Raw genomic sequence first — 17,091 nt, forward strand, 5'->3', positions numbered from 1 at the left:
GGCATAACCCAGAATCTAATACTTTCTCCTTTAAGGAATGGATCACTGTATCCATGGACCTTCCTCACCTTCCTAGCCTGGCATGCCGCCAGTGCCACATGCCATGCACCCAGCTTTATCCCCCACTGCCATTCATTGCCTCCCTGTCTCAAAATGATCATTTTACCTTCGGCTTCTCTGACACTCAAGGTTTTCTTCATTCTCCAACACTGCACATTCTCTTCTTCTCAAACTCAGACATTTGCTCCCTTTTTCTCCCACATCATTTTAGTAGATCTCCATCTCCAGACACCACAACCCTTCTTCCCAACCCATTTTATTCTTTTCTTACTACTGCCAGCCCTGATCATAGTTGTGTCTTTGTGCAAAGATGGGGCTGCCAGAAACTGCTGTCTCACTAACAAAAAAGGAAGTTACTGTTTACCAGCAGCTCCACAGCAATTACCTGTGTGCATGCCCTCTTCCTATGGCATGTATGAGGTGGTTTTATGTCTCCTTCATAAATATCAGAATGGTGGCTTGTACAGATGGAAACCTCTTCTATTCTAGAAGAGATGGTAAGATACCACATTCCTGTGTGGAGTGTTTCTGGCTAATATTAAATTTCAAACAAGAACGTGAAAAAGTCGAGGTAGATAGATAGCCCATCTCCCATGCTCATGGCTGCTGCTGGCCATGGGTAGTAAACATCCAAAACCTATTTATAGCTTCTCATTGCTTCAAACACCCTTCATCACTGAATTTGCCAGTAAAACCTCAGATTAACTCTGGCCCTGATTTTCAAAGTGTACTTGAAGGCATTATTTTTTATTTTTAGCTTTATTTGCTGATGGGTAATATTTTCACTATTAGGCCTCTGTTAATTAAAGAATGTAGCTGTAGCCTCTTTGTCTCTCCTTCTCCCCTCACCTCCTCTCCATTTTCTGATCCTTTCTAGAAGTGCCTCAATACCTTTGGTGAAGTGAACCTTAAAATGCTGGTGTGAGATTTGAAAGAGATTTGGCAAACATAAAATGGCCCCATTTCTTCCTTTTTCTTTCTTTCTTTCTTTCTTTCTTTCTTTCTTTCTTTCTTTCTTTCACTTATTTGTATCACATACAGGAGCTTTCTCTAGTTATTTTTCTTCCTCTTTCATTTACTTTGCTGTAAAACTTCGAATGTAGCAGTGATCAGCAGATATAGGGATAGCAGCAGATATGGGGATATCAGTTAGTATAAAGATAATATTCCACTGCTAGGTACAAGCAAATCTATCTATCTAATCTAGTGGTAAAAATGTAGACCAACGAAATGGGTGTGTTAGGTTTGTGTTGTGACAGCAACACCACAGACATTCTCAGCAGAATCATAAGTAGAAGCCAAATGCTGTCAAAAAGCTCAGAAAGAAGAACTGAAGCCAGTGTGTTTCAACACCTGTCCCTGAAGCCAACAGAAACTGTTTGGCCGGGTTTCACAGAATTTTTTGGACAGGTAAAGTGGTTCAGGTAAGACTTGAGTGGAAGAGCAGAGTGAGAAATATCCCACTAACAGTGATTTTTCTTTTTCTCCTTGTGCTGCTCCTTGGGATGAAAACCAAATGTGGCTACTATCTATCAGTTGGGAAGGGTGAGGGTCGTCATCACTCTACACAGTTGAGCAAAAAGAGGCAGTCCTCACTTCATACTGGGTCTCATTTTCATGGCAGGACAGACTTTAAAGCCTTTCCTTATCTCAGGCAGCATCTTTGTGCCTGACTTGTCCAACTGAATTCAGTGGATGGGGAGCAGTTCTGCAGCAATGAGCTGAACTACTGAAAAAGTGCCAGCTGATGAATTTACACATTTTGGGGCCTGACCCAACTCCAATTAAAGTCAAGGGAAAAATTCTCATTGTCTGCAGACAGAGTTGTGCCAGACTCTTCCCCCAAGCCAGTCAGCCAAAGTTCATCAGACGCCAGTTTGTGATGCTAAAATGAGCTTGCCCTCTTTTGTGTAGGTGAGAGTAGACGTCTATCAGAGAGGATGTAACCCAGTAAAAGGGCCATGTCTTTACTTTCCAACTCTCCCTCTTTCTCAGATGTGTCACAGACTCCTGCTTTTTTTTTTTTTTTTTTTTTTTTTTAATTTCAGAGAGCAGAGCGGGGGACCTTCTCTCCTATAAAACACCACTAGATTAGCCAGGGGCTGTGTATATGAAGGGCTTAGAGTGCTGGGTAAACCACAGGAAAAACCTTTGCAGCAGAACCTGGCTCTGCTGCTCCCTGGTCTAGAGGCCAGATGCAGTCTCCAACCACTAGGTCAGAAACTCTTCCTTCCTATGGCCTTCTGAATATCGGTTTTATTTTTACACAAGTGCATAAAAAGGCTTATACTCTTCCAGTTTTCACAATAGCCTGCATATCAAAGCACTCTTCATGAAGTTGGATGGATTTGAATCCAGATAGGGATGTGCTGGAAAAGAAAATGTGTCTATCTTCAACTTCCATATATAAAGTTCATGTAGGAGCCTGTAGCTTTTATCAATTTGGCCTGAGGCAGCTCACGTTAAAAAACTAATTTTCCACTCTGAAAATACAAGACATATATATGCTCACTATTGCTAAAGGTCCTGCCCTCCTTTGCAAAGAAGAATTTCTCATTGGAATTTAATTGTCTTACTGGAATGCAAAAGGACAAAGAGAAATGATCCCTCCCTTGGCTGGATTCTCAGCAAACGCAAATTTGCAGAGCTCAACAGAAGTCTGAATTCAATCTGTAGAACTGAATCTTTATATCAAACTGTTGGCTTCTTTGCTTTAGCTAGGCTGGAAACATAAGTGGTGTGTCATTATGCTATCCAGATATTACATTCATGAAACTAAATCAAAGCTTAGCTATTAAAACACACACACACACACACAACCAAATGAAAAGACAAGCAAAGAGTTCAGTTCAATCCTTCTATCAGGTTTGCTATTTTGGCTACTGAGCGTCACCCGACATTTTCCAGAGAGTGAAGGAAAGAAGAAGACAAAGCGTGGGAATGCCTAAATGGAAGGTCACAAAGCCTAGAGTAAGCTAATGTGAAAAAACTAAAATTTGCTAAAAGGGCTCTTCAGTCTGGCAGCAAAAAAAAAGAACACAGAAAAATGCAGTCAAATACACACTGGAAAGTGGTGCAATTTTTCATGCAGTATGAGTAACTGTTCGATGCAATGAAGCCACATGCCATGAGTTTTAAATCAGAAATGATTGACTAGGTGATGACTAAATGATTGACTAAATGATTAGACTGAATGTATTCTGAATGAATCGGAACAAATAGTTATTGGAGAAGTCAGGGTGGGTGATTTCACAGAACCCTCCTAGCCTGATCATCTCTACATCTGGGTGCTTAAAGCCCATATTCACTAATACACTTGAGCATATACCTATCTTAAAGTAATTTAAGCCAACATGATGATTCAGTTTCACATAATTACAAACATTGCAACTGAGGGCATGACAAAGAAAGTGAGGTTTGCTCTACTACTGACTGTTGGCACATTTGGCAATAAGCTGTGTGTATACATGGCCATAAGATTTCAATACTGTTTCTACCCCTCTAAAATGTTCAAGGTCACTGGTGGTGCTTTGTTTCCCACGGGAAAATCCCACTGTGCTTTTAGAAGGACAGCTGTCTCTAAAGGTCAGACTACATGCTGCTATGCGCCTAAGGACACACCTAATTCATTTGGGCAGCTGGGGAGAGGAGAAGGAGTGAGGGACATTTGCAAAGCTGCTGCTGGTGAGGTTCCTTATAGCAGCACAAAGGGCCTGGGCCACTTCGTGTAGATCTTGGGATCAACGGTCACTTAAGCCTGCTACATTTACTTATGCAAATGAGCCTTGTTTGTCAGCTCAGGGTTTCTGCCCCATGAAAGGCAGGGTAAATTTTTCACTGAAGCAGGAAGACTTTTCTTTCCCCCAGGAGTGGATCTATCAAGGAAGATGAACCAAGGAATTTAAGCAGTTTACTGGTACCACACCCCAACACCATCAAGTGCACAGTGCATGTTCTGGCTCATGTGATGGCTCAGTGATTGGCAGCATTGGCCCTGAGTCCCTGAAATGCTTATGGCCACATTCTCTTTGGCCATAGAGACATCCAACAAACTTTATTTTTCAGGGCATTCATGTTGAACACAATGGCAATGGTTGGACTTAATGTTCTTGAAGGTCTTTTCCAACCTAAATGGTACTATGAACCTGTGATTCTACAACCCAAAACTACTTCAGTTTAAATTTCCATAGAATTAACACTGTAACTGAGGTTTCCTATACTAGATAAAATGAAGCAAAAATGCTGCTGCAGCAAAGCCTATGAACATTTTTTTTCAATTACATATTCATCTATATTAAGTGGAATTCCTAACAGGTTGGAGCGTTGGCACATATGTTGGTGGCGAGCTTAAAATATTTTTAGGTGGCTAGTGCATAAAGCATAATTTTATGTCTTTGTACTGCAACAGGTAAGGTCAAATTTGGGAAATAGATCCCTTCATCAGTAATGCTAGGAGAGGTTGTAATTCATTTGGATTTTATATACCCCTGAATCTGTTTCAGAAGGGAGGTGCTTTTGTCCTTTTTTCCTCAAAGGAACTAAGTGCAGTACTTTCTCCTCTAATAAAAAGACCTCTATTGCTTTGGTTCTCCCCTCTTCTGAAACAGCATAGTGGTGACAGCATTCAGTAAATTAAATTGTTTGTTCAAATCTCTCCTCAGACTGAATGAGCTCAAGGCCATATCTTGCATTATCAGTAGAAACACGAAACCTTCCACAAATCCTATAGTAGGCCCTGGATATATCAACTAGTTAGTACCCATGTCCCCCAAGTCAAAATCATATCCTGCAATTTCAAAGCACAAACAATGCAATTATTTCACCTAGCTCAAGCCAATCTAACGCAACCAAGCCCGACATAAATTCAATGGATTTTATAACTATGTCTGCAAGCAGATGAATATTAGGAGAGGCATTGTGATTGCATACCATATAGGTATTTTTTCCTTATGGCCTAAAATATCACCCATATTCTGCAGGGGGTAAGCTCAGTCCTGTGTAGTGGAGACAAATTTATTCTACATACTTTTGTAACCCTTCTCTAGGATCCAACCATTCACCCTAAACTGGCATTTCCCATTAAAATCCTCTGACACACACAGTGGTGGTAGCCATGAGTCTGGCTTCCAGGAACGACAGATTCTGCAGGACAAAGCCCAGTATTTATACACAGAAGTGCTTCAGGATGGACTATTGCAGCAGACACTTCTCACAGAGCCTTCTGCAATCATGTCTGAGTCACGACCTGGTGCAAACTCCCACAGGAGTGAGAGGTTAGGTCAAACTCCATGGTTCACTGGGTTCTTGGCTCCTCTGCCAATTAGCATTGGCAATTATCTGTGGCAGCAGACACCAGCCAATTGTTCATCCATGTTTATATGTCATTGTCATTCATGGGCCTACATAATAAAGTCCCATTGCTGAAAAATACACATCCCAGTGAACCACAGAGGGAAAAGAAAAAAAAAGCAGAGGGTGGGTGGTGTGTGGTCACTGCAATGGAGACATGGTGTACACAGTTCTCAGGAAAATGATGGGAGTAGGCTGCTCTTTGATATTAACTGGGAGGTGCTCAAGCAGAAAAGCCATTATAACAGCAGGGATGGGACTCAGGGTACAGATACAGAAAAGTCAGAAGGCAAGGAAGAGATTGGGTGGTGAGATTGGGAAGAGAAAAGACAGTCTTTTCTGTTGCTTTATGATGCAGAGAAACACAGGTCTTGGAGAGATCTGCTGGACTGCTGTGTCCAGTCCCCTGCTATTGCCAGCAAGTAGCTCATCTAATGTTATGAACTTATTATAGAGGTTTTTTTTAATTTCTTTCCTTTTTTTTTTTAGATGACTTCTGATCACATCTCACTATTTAGGTGATTTCAGTTTCCCGCCTAAATTTATTCATGACTAATGTCCTCTTGCATCAACACTGCCATTAGATAAACAGCTCTTCTCCTGCCTTAATGTTTGCTCCAGCTGATTACACTGAGTCTGAAAGAGGAGAAAATACACCAACTCCTTTATTCTCCTCCTTTTTCATCCCAGAGGGAAAATCTCACAGTTACACTTTAGTCGGATATAGATCCAGATGAAAAATAGACAGTGATGTCTATATATAGATTTTCTGCCTGAACTCGTGCAGAGATCTGGTCAATACAATCAGTGGAGCTCAGAGAGCCATCCAGCTCACCAGATGTAGGTGCCTTCTTCAAAATGAGGTGGACAGCTGTCTGGACCCTAGTGGACATATTGGTTAGATCTCAGCTGACTGTGATTGCACTTTACACATGGAGCTCATGTGTTGGTATTTAACCTGCAGAGTTATCTCAATCTGGATCTCCCACCACCACTGAGGGGAAAGGCTTTATTGAATCCTGAAGCAGAGGATGGCAAGTCTTTGATCAGAATATCTAAGAAATTAGCACAGAACTGGGAGATAGGCGCGGGATTGACTGGAATCCCAAAATCTTGCAGTGACCAAGTTGTGGGTTTGACCTTAGAAGGGGCTAGAGGTCTATAAACTTTTCAGCCTGGTAATTTATTTTATGCCCTTCCCACACAAATTAAGCTTCAGCAATCAGCTTTTTGTTTCTTTTCAAATTAAACAAAAATATTGAAGTCTTCCCAAGGTAGTGTCTTACATGCATTTGCAAAGTAATTTTTGGTGCATTGTTTAAGAGAGGCAACAGAACGCGGCAGAAACTTATGCACAGCTACTTACTGAGCTCACAAAGCAGTGTTCAGGTTCTCCACTTTCAAATAGGATAACATCTTTTATGAAGACTGCGATGGCTCTCATTATGAAGGACATGAAGAGGTGCATATGAATATAATTTCGAGTACAGTGTAACTTTCTGTTGAGGAGAGATGAAATAAGATTTCTGAATAGCAAGGCTTCTCAAAAAGATTATTTATCTATTTACGTGTTTCTTCTGCCAAGATATAGACTTACAATTAAGCATTAGAAACCCTGACACAGACAATGTTCTGATGTAAATCACTGCAAATTCACTTAAGCCTTTTAAAGCCACAAAAGATGTGGCATTCCATATATCTGTAGCAGTGTTGTTTCTTTTCCAGTTCTCAGAAAAAATGGTCAAAAGATAGAATGATAGAAAACAGGTCCGTCATACTGCTTTCCATTGGAAAAGAAATAGTTTTGACTCAGTAAACTGCACTCATGATAAAGGTCTGTTTTCTACAGAATGTTTGTACTGTAATAATTTTTTTAAAGGCGAAATATTTCTTCAGGGGGAGAAATAAATTAGCAGCTGCTGCCAAAATTAACACATATTGCAGGTTTTCTGGAGCAATGTGAATAATATTTTCACTTAAAATGGCTAGTTATTAATTACATTAAGAACAACACAAGGGTTTTTCTGTCCCTTGCCCACCAATATTTTGAAGAGGAATTTTCATCAAACAGGTCTGCTTTTCAAGTGAATTTTGTTCAGTCATCAGAAACACAACAGACTGCACTCAGCAACATGATCAAATTACCATGTTTTAATGAGTTACTGTGCATCGGCAGAGTTTATGCTCTTAATCTCTGACGATGGCAAGATAAAGAGACTGAGCTGAGTCCTCTGTTCGTGCGGTGAAACCAAGCCAAATTACTCTTTTTCGTGTAGAATTCTAATCTTTTTTTTTTTTTTTTTTTTTGTAGAAAACGTGAGAATTACTCTAGAGCATACACTGCTTCCTACAGCTTTCTTTGGTGACAATGTCTAAAATTGTCATTAATCGGACAACCATATCACACATTTCAGGGAAGCTATCAGAGAGTGGCACAAGGAGATAGAATTGGATCTAGAAGGTTCTTCCAACTCTTGGAGGTCTGCTTTTTGCTGTTCTCCCTACATACAAACACCATTGTAACAGGAGATTGCCTCGTGTATAGGCTTGTTTGGTAGAGGTACCCAAATATAGATGCCTGAATCTATTACAAACAACAGGAACTGAGGATGAATTCAGATGCCACAACCTAGGCATCTAATGCCATTTAATTTGCTCTACTATATCTACCTTTCAATCCATAAGGGCCTGGGTCTCCTGAAGGTCCTACATCACATCTGTTCAGTTTGTGCATGACTCAGAGTCTCTAGCATGTCTAATATGGTTCTGGGTGGCTCTGTTTTGCCCTAGAGCTCCATGGGCTATAGTAGGAAGTATTTCTGAAATGCATTTCTGGAGGTAGATTTGGGGTATGAATCATCTGTCCCATTCTGAATACCTACTTTAGCTGAAATGCATCATTCCATAATGCCCATCCATACTATTCTGACCAGGTATCTCAGATACAGAGATCCACCATGTAAAAGTTTACATTTAGTCAGATGAATCCCACCTTAAATAATTGGACTGGGGGTTTTAACTGTCATAAAAATGCCACAAATCATATATCATAAAACACTGATACCAAAAGACGGAGGAACATCCCTCTCCTGTCCATCTTAGATGTGTTTTGCATCCACTCATGGTCTATAGCCAAAACAGTTGACTTATTTGTATTTAAACAGCCACCAATTCCTTTGAGTCACCCCCTTACCTCTGTCTTTTTTTTGCTCGTGCTCTTACCTGAAGAGACATAAAATGATCATAGCAGCTGTGAGAGCAATGAGCGATAAGGTATGTCCAATGGTGTAGCCGGTCTTGACTGTGCCATAGAATGTTGTTTGCTAACGTGAAGGAAAAAAGCAAAACAAGACTTTCAAAGAGCTGCCAACATCTGTCCAAATACCCTGTTACTGATATTTTCCTGACTTTCTTGGTGAAATGAGGGAACCATCCTACTCCATTATCTTAAAGAAAACCTCCTTCACCCTTTAAAATCACATCCGCCAGACTACATGATTCAAATACCACTGGTGTGAATAAGGGGAATGTGTCTGGTTGCAGCAGAGCTTGGATTACACCAAAACCAGGTTACTGTTACACGAGGGAAACGTTCATAGAGGAAGGATTCTGATTTGACACTGGCAGAGACAGCTACATGGTTATAACCTTGTGAAACAAGAGCGACTAATGTTCAGTTAAATAGTGCACTGATGTGTCAGCACTGAGGCAGTGAGTATGATCAGCTTCATTATATTAATGAATTTTGAGGACAGAACTGGTCTGGAAATGGGTTTTGCTTTTGTGGAAGCTAAACATTGTGTTTTGGCAAGAAAAAAAACAAACCAACTTAAAGTATTCTCATTGAACACACAGAAATATATGTTAATTTAGAAATTAGTCCACAGCTTTTCTCTCTGCATACAGAGGGAGTCTCTGAACATGGAGCACCATGGGATTTAAATCCAACAGGGAATCCTGTTCTAAATAAAATGGGGAAATAAGGCAAAAAAAAATCCAGCTCTCCTAAGGCTCTCCAGCAACATTAAATCAATATATTTTGATCCTCAGATTAAAAAGAAAAGATCAGTTGGTATTTGGACATTTATCAATGAAAAATCCAAGTTTTTATGAGAGTCCAACCCAGCTTGTAGAAGTTCTTATTTTTCTAGCCCTTGATTGACCCTTCTCTGCCCTTCTTGCCACCATTTTCTGTAAAACAACTAACCAACCAAAACCACAAAAAGCAGTTTTGACAGAAAATCTAAACCCAGCCTTATCTGGGAAAACACTCTTTAATAACAGTAAGGGCTGAGATTTTTTATAGGTTATTTTCATGGGCCTTGATAAGCACTAGGTGCTGTTCAGGACCAGTGAGGCTGAGATGAGAGGTAATCCTCTAGCATTTACACAACCCAGCTTAGAGGGGTGTTAAGACAGAAATTTCAGAGTGCAAAGGCTACACTGGTCACGTCTATACTGCTCCTTGGACCACAGAGCTCAGAGAGGATAAAAGCACAGTGTCTTTGTAGCCTCATTCAATGAATCCACATCACTAAGAACTTTGGGTCAGGATTCATAGCAAGGGCTTCTTTTCTAATTTATTTACCTGATATACTGATGGAGTCTACAGAATATGGCCATACCTATGCTCGCCCACCTGCAGAGCATGGAGGGACTTGCACTGCATTAAGGAACAGTTGAGGTTCCACCTTGCTGTACTTGCTAATGACAATCACCTCCTGTTTTACAGATATCAAAGGAGATAATTTTACCCAAGATCATAAATGGAACTGGAATTTCACTGTTAATGCTTAGATTACTAAAATATTCATCCTAGAAGGAACAGGTATTTAGAGAATTGAAGGAAATGCATGCCAGGATGCCCGTGTTCTGTCTCTAGACCTAGACTGACTTACTGAATAAAATTAGACAATTTTATCATTCCCTCTATGACTTCTAAAAGCCTGTCCTTAATTTCACTGGAATGTGATATGAACGATTAGTTAAGGTAGATGCTAAACTCAGATTAACTGAGAATTATCTTCTTTCACTTCTGTTCAGTAGCCTCTACATTTGTCCCTTAGTAAATGGAATTAGAATGTGAAACATTTACATTTGTAAGTGCAAAACAACAGAAACACTGATATCAAGTCTTCCAGCAGCCCTGCATGCAAACTTGCTTTGTGTTCACATCACCTATGCTAAAGTCTTCTGTGTTTCTGCTGGTAAATGCAAAGAGGCCCCTCTGGAGAGAACTGTGGGGTGAACTGATCTATTTTCTTCATTGCCTCAGAGAGAGCCTACAGGGACAGTTGGGTGGCTCCCATCTGAGCAGGTGGAGGAACAGAGTGGGGAAGCTGTGCGTCACGCCTGATAATGGGATAGTAAAACAACACCCCATTAACTAATATATGGGTTTTCAAGGTCGGATTGGAGAAGGAATCATTACCATTGCAGAGATCATAAATGCGCTACTTTGGTGGCTATGTCTTCTACTTCATAAAAACTGCCAGAATTTATAATTGAAATCATGCACACAGCCCTTATTTATTTTTTAATTTTTTTTTTTTTTGTTTCTGCCTTGAGACCAGTAGATGTTTAAAGTTCACGAAGTGTTTTAGGCATGGATAGTTATCAGTCTGTTCTGGACCTCATGTTCCATACGGCCTGCTGTTCTCCTTTTTTTCTATTCCCTTTATTTCTTCCTCCACAAACTGACAGCCAATTCAACAACAACAAAAATTTATTCTTCTTCACGGGCTAGGACTGCATGTTCACCCCCCTCAGCCACCTTTCACACAAATTAGACTTAAACAGCATGACAAAACCATGCAAATCAAGAGAAAATAATTAAGAAAGAATTAAAAGAGCACAATACATGTTCTCTTGGTAACGCAGCACTCTGGCAGCGCTGCAATCCATTGGGTTGCCAAAGCATGTCCCAGGAATTCCCAAATCCCTTTGCAGCTGGAACATAAGCTAGAGGTCTTGCTGGAGGGTCTTCCCAGAGCAGACCTGTAACAATGGCTTTCGCATTGTGTAACTGGTGCCACAAAACTCGATCTTAGGAATGGGACACGAGGATGTGAAGAGGTGGCTGACCTCGAAGGCAGACTAAAGCTCTCTCTTCAGTAGATCCCTGATATTCTTTGTGTATCTTTCCCTTTGGTATTTTCTGAATTCTTTTACTATTAAGGCTAGCAAAGTTCAGCTCAGATTTTCTGTTAACTCTTTGAGTGCCTTTGTAATGTGTGACAATACACAAAGACCACTCACCATAGATATACATTCATTATTAAGATTCCTGTGTCCAACATTTACAAACACTGAGAAATGCCATACAGCAGAAACAAACAAGCAAGCAAACAAAAAACCCACACTTGGACATAGGTTTAATATAAATATACAGTTGCAGTAAAAGATAATATTTTTCTAGCATGAGCTTTTTCTTGTTGACTATAGGAGAGCTATCGGTGTCTAGTTTAGACTAGATGTTGAACTTTTGGTTACGTGAGGTGAATACTGCATCTAACAACTTCGTTTATCTTCTTTAGACTTTACCCTTTGTGCTTCAGCATGCAGCAAACCAGTAACAAATTCCTTTCTGTGCAATGACAATACTCTGTAATATTTGAAAGCTAATTATATCTAGTTCAGTGATTACTAATTTACCTGCAAGCGATATGCCAGAGAGTTTGTGGATTTTCTTGCAAAATTCAGTAACATGGCCTGAAAATGTGTGTGCTGCCTAGCTTCCTAGACTTTATCTGGTTGAGATCAGCACAGCTGCACTGATGACAAATGAGTTATATCGGTTTATCCCTTCTGATCTTTTGATGATTGTGTTTGGCCTACAAATACTGGAATCACCATACCTACTCAAGGCTAAATATAAATATCTCAAGGGAAGCCTTGTTTCAAACTTGAACATGGAACATCAAGCACCTGAAGTTACACTTGGGCATCACAGAGACACTGGTCTGATCTTCTCAGGTGCTGAGTTCCTGCCACCCCCTTGGAAATCAAAGGGAGGATCATCTCTTTAACCAGACACTGATCTCTGCTTCCAGAGATCTTCAAGATGATCCTTCATTTTCAGGGAATTAGAGTAGGAATGGAAAAAATAGAGGTTTAGAATACCATGTGATTCTGCTATCTATCCACTCATGATAGTAAGTCATGATATCCACTCATCCAGCTCTACAGACCTCTTCTCCTGGAGTGCTGTTGGAATCATATCCACAAGCTACAGTATACGGTGCAGGGTACACATCTGTCCAGCCCTGACTTGTGCAATTCCTGGTCACATTTCCTAAAAAAATAAATAGAAAGGGATGATTAACAGAAGAAACATTGGGCTTGCTCTTAAACATATGTTTGCCTTTTCTTCATTTAAATGTCAGATCACATTTCTCATAACACAGTAAAAGTCTCATACATTTTCTCTGTTAAGAAGTACTCATCTTACACAACACATAAAGTGGAGGAACCAATTGGCTCACAAATTCAGTCTTCAGATACAAGTAGTTTTTATATTGAGGTGCTCACAAAGCATCTCTTCTAATGGTACCATAATACCACCTGGACTGAGTCCCTTGGTTGTGGGCAATGCAAGGCTATTGTCTGAGAGTGTTATTGTCTCCGTTCCTGGAAATTTCTTCATCTAACCAGAGCAGTGAAGTATTTACAGCTTTCATTTTGCTTGTGAGAAGCCAAGGCAGGGATAGATAAAGTGCTGATTTCATGTTATACAAGTAAGGTGGGAGAGCTGGGAACTGAACCCAGTCCTCAAAACCCAGACCTTGCCTACAAAACAAGTCCTAAACTTTATTCAACTGCGATTCCCATGAAACCTACTGTACTGGTGCTTGAGAAAAAAATACTTCAAAATTTGGCTAAGAGGGAAGAAAAACCGGATACTGACCATCTGTATTGCCTGTTTTAACATGTGTACAAGATGTTTGTCAGACAGAAACAACAAAGAAGCAAAACATCAAAAGTAAATTGCATATTCCCCCAGCACCTTCTCTGACCACTGATCCCTAACCAGTCCATCTCAAGTGAATCACACCATTGTATTATCAACTTATAAAATTTCACAAATTGAATGCTTGGCATTCCTTTGGTGTCTTTTATCACATAAAACATCCTGCCATCCGTGACCGGAAAGCTGGTACAATAAACAGAATAAGCAAATGGTAAACAGTCAAAACTTGCTTACGGCTTTTTAGTTGAAGAATTACATCAGTGAAACTCAAGAGCTTTGCAAACATTTCCAGCAGTGAGGACCTTTGCACACAGGAATAATAAAACTGCACACAGGAGAAAATCAATTATGCTGCTATGAGTCATGAAAATATCCAAGCATCACCTCCAGGAATTTCTGACTGTTGAGTCATCTGAACATCTTCATAACTGTACAGTCCTACCTTGCACTGAAATAATCATCAGCTTATCACCTTACTTAATCCAGTTCTTGAATCCCTGTGATAGGTGAATTTTGATACCAAAACTTGCCTCTGTAATTCTTCCTTCTGACAGATCTGAACACAATGAAGGCTCTGGTGCCTTTGTTCCTTTCAACAGCTGCTCCAAAAGTAGCTAACTTGAGCAGTTTGGTGGGTTGTTGGTCCCCAGGCTTTTCCTTCATGGTCACTGTTTACATTTCTTTTTCCAGGGTTCATATCAAAATCATAAGAGATCATGTGCAAACAAATCAAGGACATGACTGCTCAGTATTTATTTATTTTTTAAGGTGTTATGTAATTTCTCCATTACAATGGATCCCATTATCTGATTTTTTCTGCTTCCTATTTCCTGTTCAAGACTGCTCTCTCTGTCTGGGGATGTCTTCAGTTTTCATGATGGTTTTGATTCTTTGCTTCTTATTGTCAGTGAACTAAGGGGTGCCAGTTTCAGTTCCATTCATTTCTTTGTAGTTCTTCTTTTTAAGTGCACTTCCCCATAACTGTTTGATTCTTTGTAATTCTTGTCCTCCCTGTTCACATGAGTACTTTTCAAAATTGTCTTAATGGTTTAGCAGATGTGTAAACTAAGGCAGAGGGAAACAAAATCATGTAGCATCACTGGGATTAAAAAAAGAAAAAAATCTGCCTAATTTTAGGGATTCTCTCTTCCCTAATAAGTTTTTCTACCACCCTTTGCTGCTCATCTTACTTTTTGATGCACAGATTCGAACACATGGTCTGATACAACACATCTTTATAACTCTCATTTTCTGTGCTAGATGCCTGGGAGGTGCAAAAAGTACAAGGTAAGAAATTATAGATTTTACCACACTACCATTTTGGGTCAAGTGCTGGATGATATCTCCCCTCAGAGCAAACAACATTTCTAATTACTACTTAACATTAGGTTGATTACTTTCTCCTGAAGATGAACATAAAACTTGGAAAAATGCCTCACAAGCTTAGTACTTACTCCGAGGTTTACCTAATAAACAGGCTGTGAACTTTAGACTAAAGCATTAAGCTAAGATTTTTATGCTACAGGCTCAAAGCTCAGCTCTGTCACACACCTCCAGTGGAACTGCAGCCAGTTCATTTGTCCTCACTAGGTTTCTGTTTCCCCACCAATAGCAGGGCTTTAGAAAGGGGATATACTCGTTAACAGCTTTTTCCCTGTCCCAGACATGAAAATGAAGCTCTTGTAGGTTTTGTATTTCATTTTTATTAGAAGTATTACAACTGTCAAACTGGTGCACCTACTCCTAAAAGCCACAACCATTTCAAAGAGATGAGGTTTTCTACCTAAAGGGGAAAAAAAAAAGAAAAAAAAAAAGCCACAACTAGCTATCATCTATGATAACAGTAACCCAACAACATGTTTTGCCAGAACTCAGCTTCCTGATTTCACAGAATCACAGACTGGCTGAGGTTGGAAGGGACCTCTGGAGGCCACCTGGTTCCCTCCTGCTCAAGCAGGGCCACTTAGAGCTGCTTGCCAAGGACCATGTCCAATGGCTTTTGGATATCCTCAGATATCTCCTCTCCAAGGAGGGAGACTCCACAAGCTCTCTGGGCAACTTGCTGTGGTGCTTGGTCACCCTTACTGTAAAAAAGTGTTTCTTTAGGTTGAGACGAAGCCTCCTGTGTTTCACTTTGGTCGTGTTTAGAAAATGCAAAGGAAATTAGAAAGTGCAAGAAGGGTCTCATTACTTTAGAAGCTCACTATGCATGGGAGCCTTGCATGTAACTGAAGTCCTTCGCTGGGTGCTGCCTTTTCTCTTTGCAGATACTAGGACAAATGTTTTTTAAAGGGAACAAGGTGATGACCTTTTCATAAGACTCCCTGCCAGGTAGGAGGGGATTGATGTACAAAGGAAGGAAAATAACAGTGCAGACATCTGAAAAAAAAAAAAAAAAAAAAAAAAAGAGTTCTCAAGCTGGCAAATATAATGTGCAGAGGTAATCCTTACACAAGCTAAAGGAACTATAGCTATTGCTGGAGAACCAGTAACATAAAAGCCACTGCTTATAGAAGAGAATGACAAGTGTAAATATGAGGCTAGACCTTTGGCTCATTTATATCAGTGTTTATGACAATCAAGGCATAAATCACTATTGAAAGGCAAGGGGTAGAGCCGCAGGCCTGAATAACCAGTTTTCACAAAGTTTTACTGCAGCAGCGCCTTAAAGGCTCACATGTAGCATGATGGGCCATAAATGTTTAATCAAACCACCATATCCCTTGATCCAGCCCCAGATACCAGTAGATGTACTGTATGAAAGTGCAAATGTGTCAGTGGCTTCAGGATGAGCCCCAGCAGGATCAGCAGGGTCTTTCTCAAGATCTACACCAGCTCACTACATGTTACCGAACTGCAAATTTAATCCTCTATGGTGACAGGAAGGGTCATCCAAGCCTACATAAACTGCTGGGATTTATACACGGCTCTTCCTCATGTGCTACCTCTGCCTGCATTCCTTGAAAATCTGCTTGCAGTGTGCCACAGCAATTAACAATAATCTACATGAAGCACGAGGAGTGACTGCATTTCCTCCGTACACTTCTCATCTTTCTGGTAGTACGTCTGCTATAGGACAGGACTTTGCCATCTGGCCCAGCAGCTGCTCCTGGTCTAAGCAAATGCTTCCTTAGAGTTCACAATCCCCTCACTAATTTGCTAATCTGCACAGTCTGATGGCATGCCTATTATGAAAATGGAATTGATGGTTGTAAGCAATTAGCCGAATGCTTCAATCTTTCCTTCTGATCAGCTTGTATTAAATCTGGCACATGCTGCACACCTATCCTGAGTAGCTTTGCCTTGCTTGCAGGGTGATTCAGAAACTCTCTGCTATGGGTAACAAAGAGAGAGGGAAGGAAATCCCTCTCAGTGAAAACAAGCAGGACTGGCTAAATTCACTGTTTGCCTGATATCTGTTAAAAAACAAAAGAAAACACACATTTCTTTTTAGCATTAAAAAAGCAGTAAAAGAAAAAATACCTAAACCTGTATACTCATGAAAAGATTGTCCAAATATTCTTGTTTTTACTTCAGCTTGCGTATATTCAGATTTTGTTAATTGTTTTAATTCATTTTCTTCTATGGAAAAAAAACATTCTCCTCCTCTTTCTCTCTGACATTACTTTTTTTTTTTCTTTTTCTTTTTTTGTCTTTTTCCATTGGAACTACAAATAACAATGAGTTGACATTATTGATACTAATCTGGAGAC

At 40.1% G+C, this 17,091-nt stretch overlaps 1 protein-coding gene across 1 annotated transcript in view; it reads right to left on the reverse strand.

Annotated features, from left to right (window-relative positions):
- The window catches only part of VIPR1 (vasoactive intestinal peptide receptor 1), a 112,680-nt gene that overhangs the window by 27,860 nt on the left and 67,729 nt on the right, over positions 1-17,091 (reverse strand). The window contains exons 4-6 of the mRNA XM_040549730.1: positions 12,600-12,703; positions 8,632-8,732; positions 6,776-6,908 (exon numbers count right to left, since the gene is read on the reverse strand). Coding sequence (XP_040405664.1) covers positions 6,776-6,908; positions 8,632-8,732; positions 12,600-12,703 — 338 coding nt within the window. The remainder of the gene's footprint in view (positions 1-6,775; positions 6,909-8,631; positions 8,733-12,599; positions 12,704-17,091) is intronic.

This window comes from Cygnus olor, chromosome 2, assembly GCF_009769625.2.
Source record: "Cygnus olor isolate bCygOlo1 chromosome 2, bCygOlo1.pri.v2, whole genome shotgun sequence".
Lineage (NCBI taxonomy): Eukaryota > Metazoa > Chordata > Aves > Anseriformes > Anatidae > Cygnus > Cygnus olor.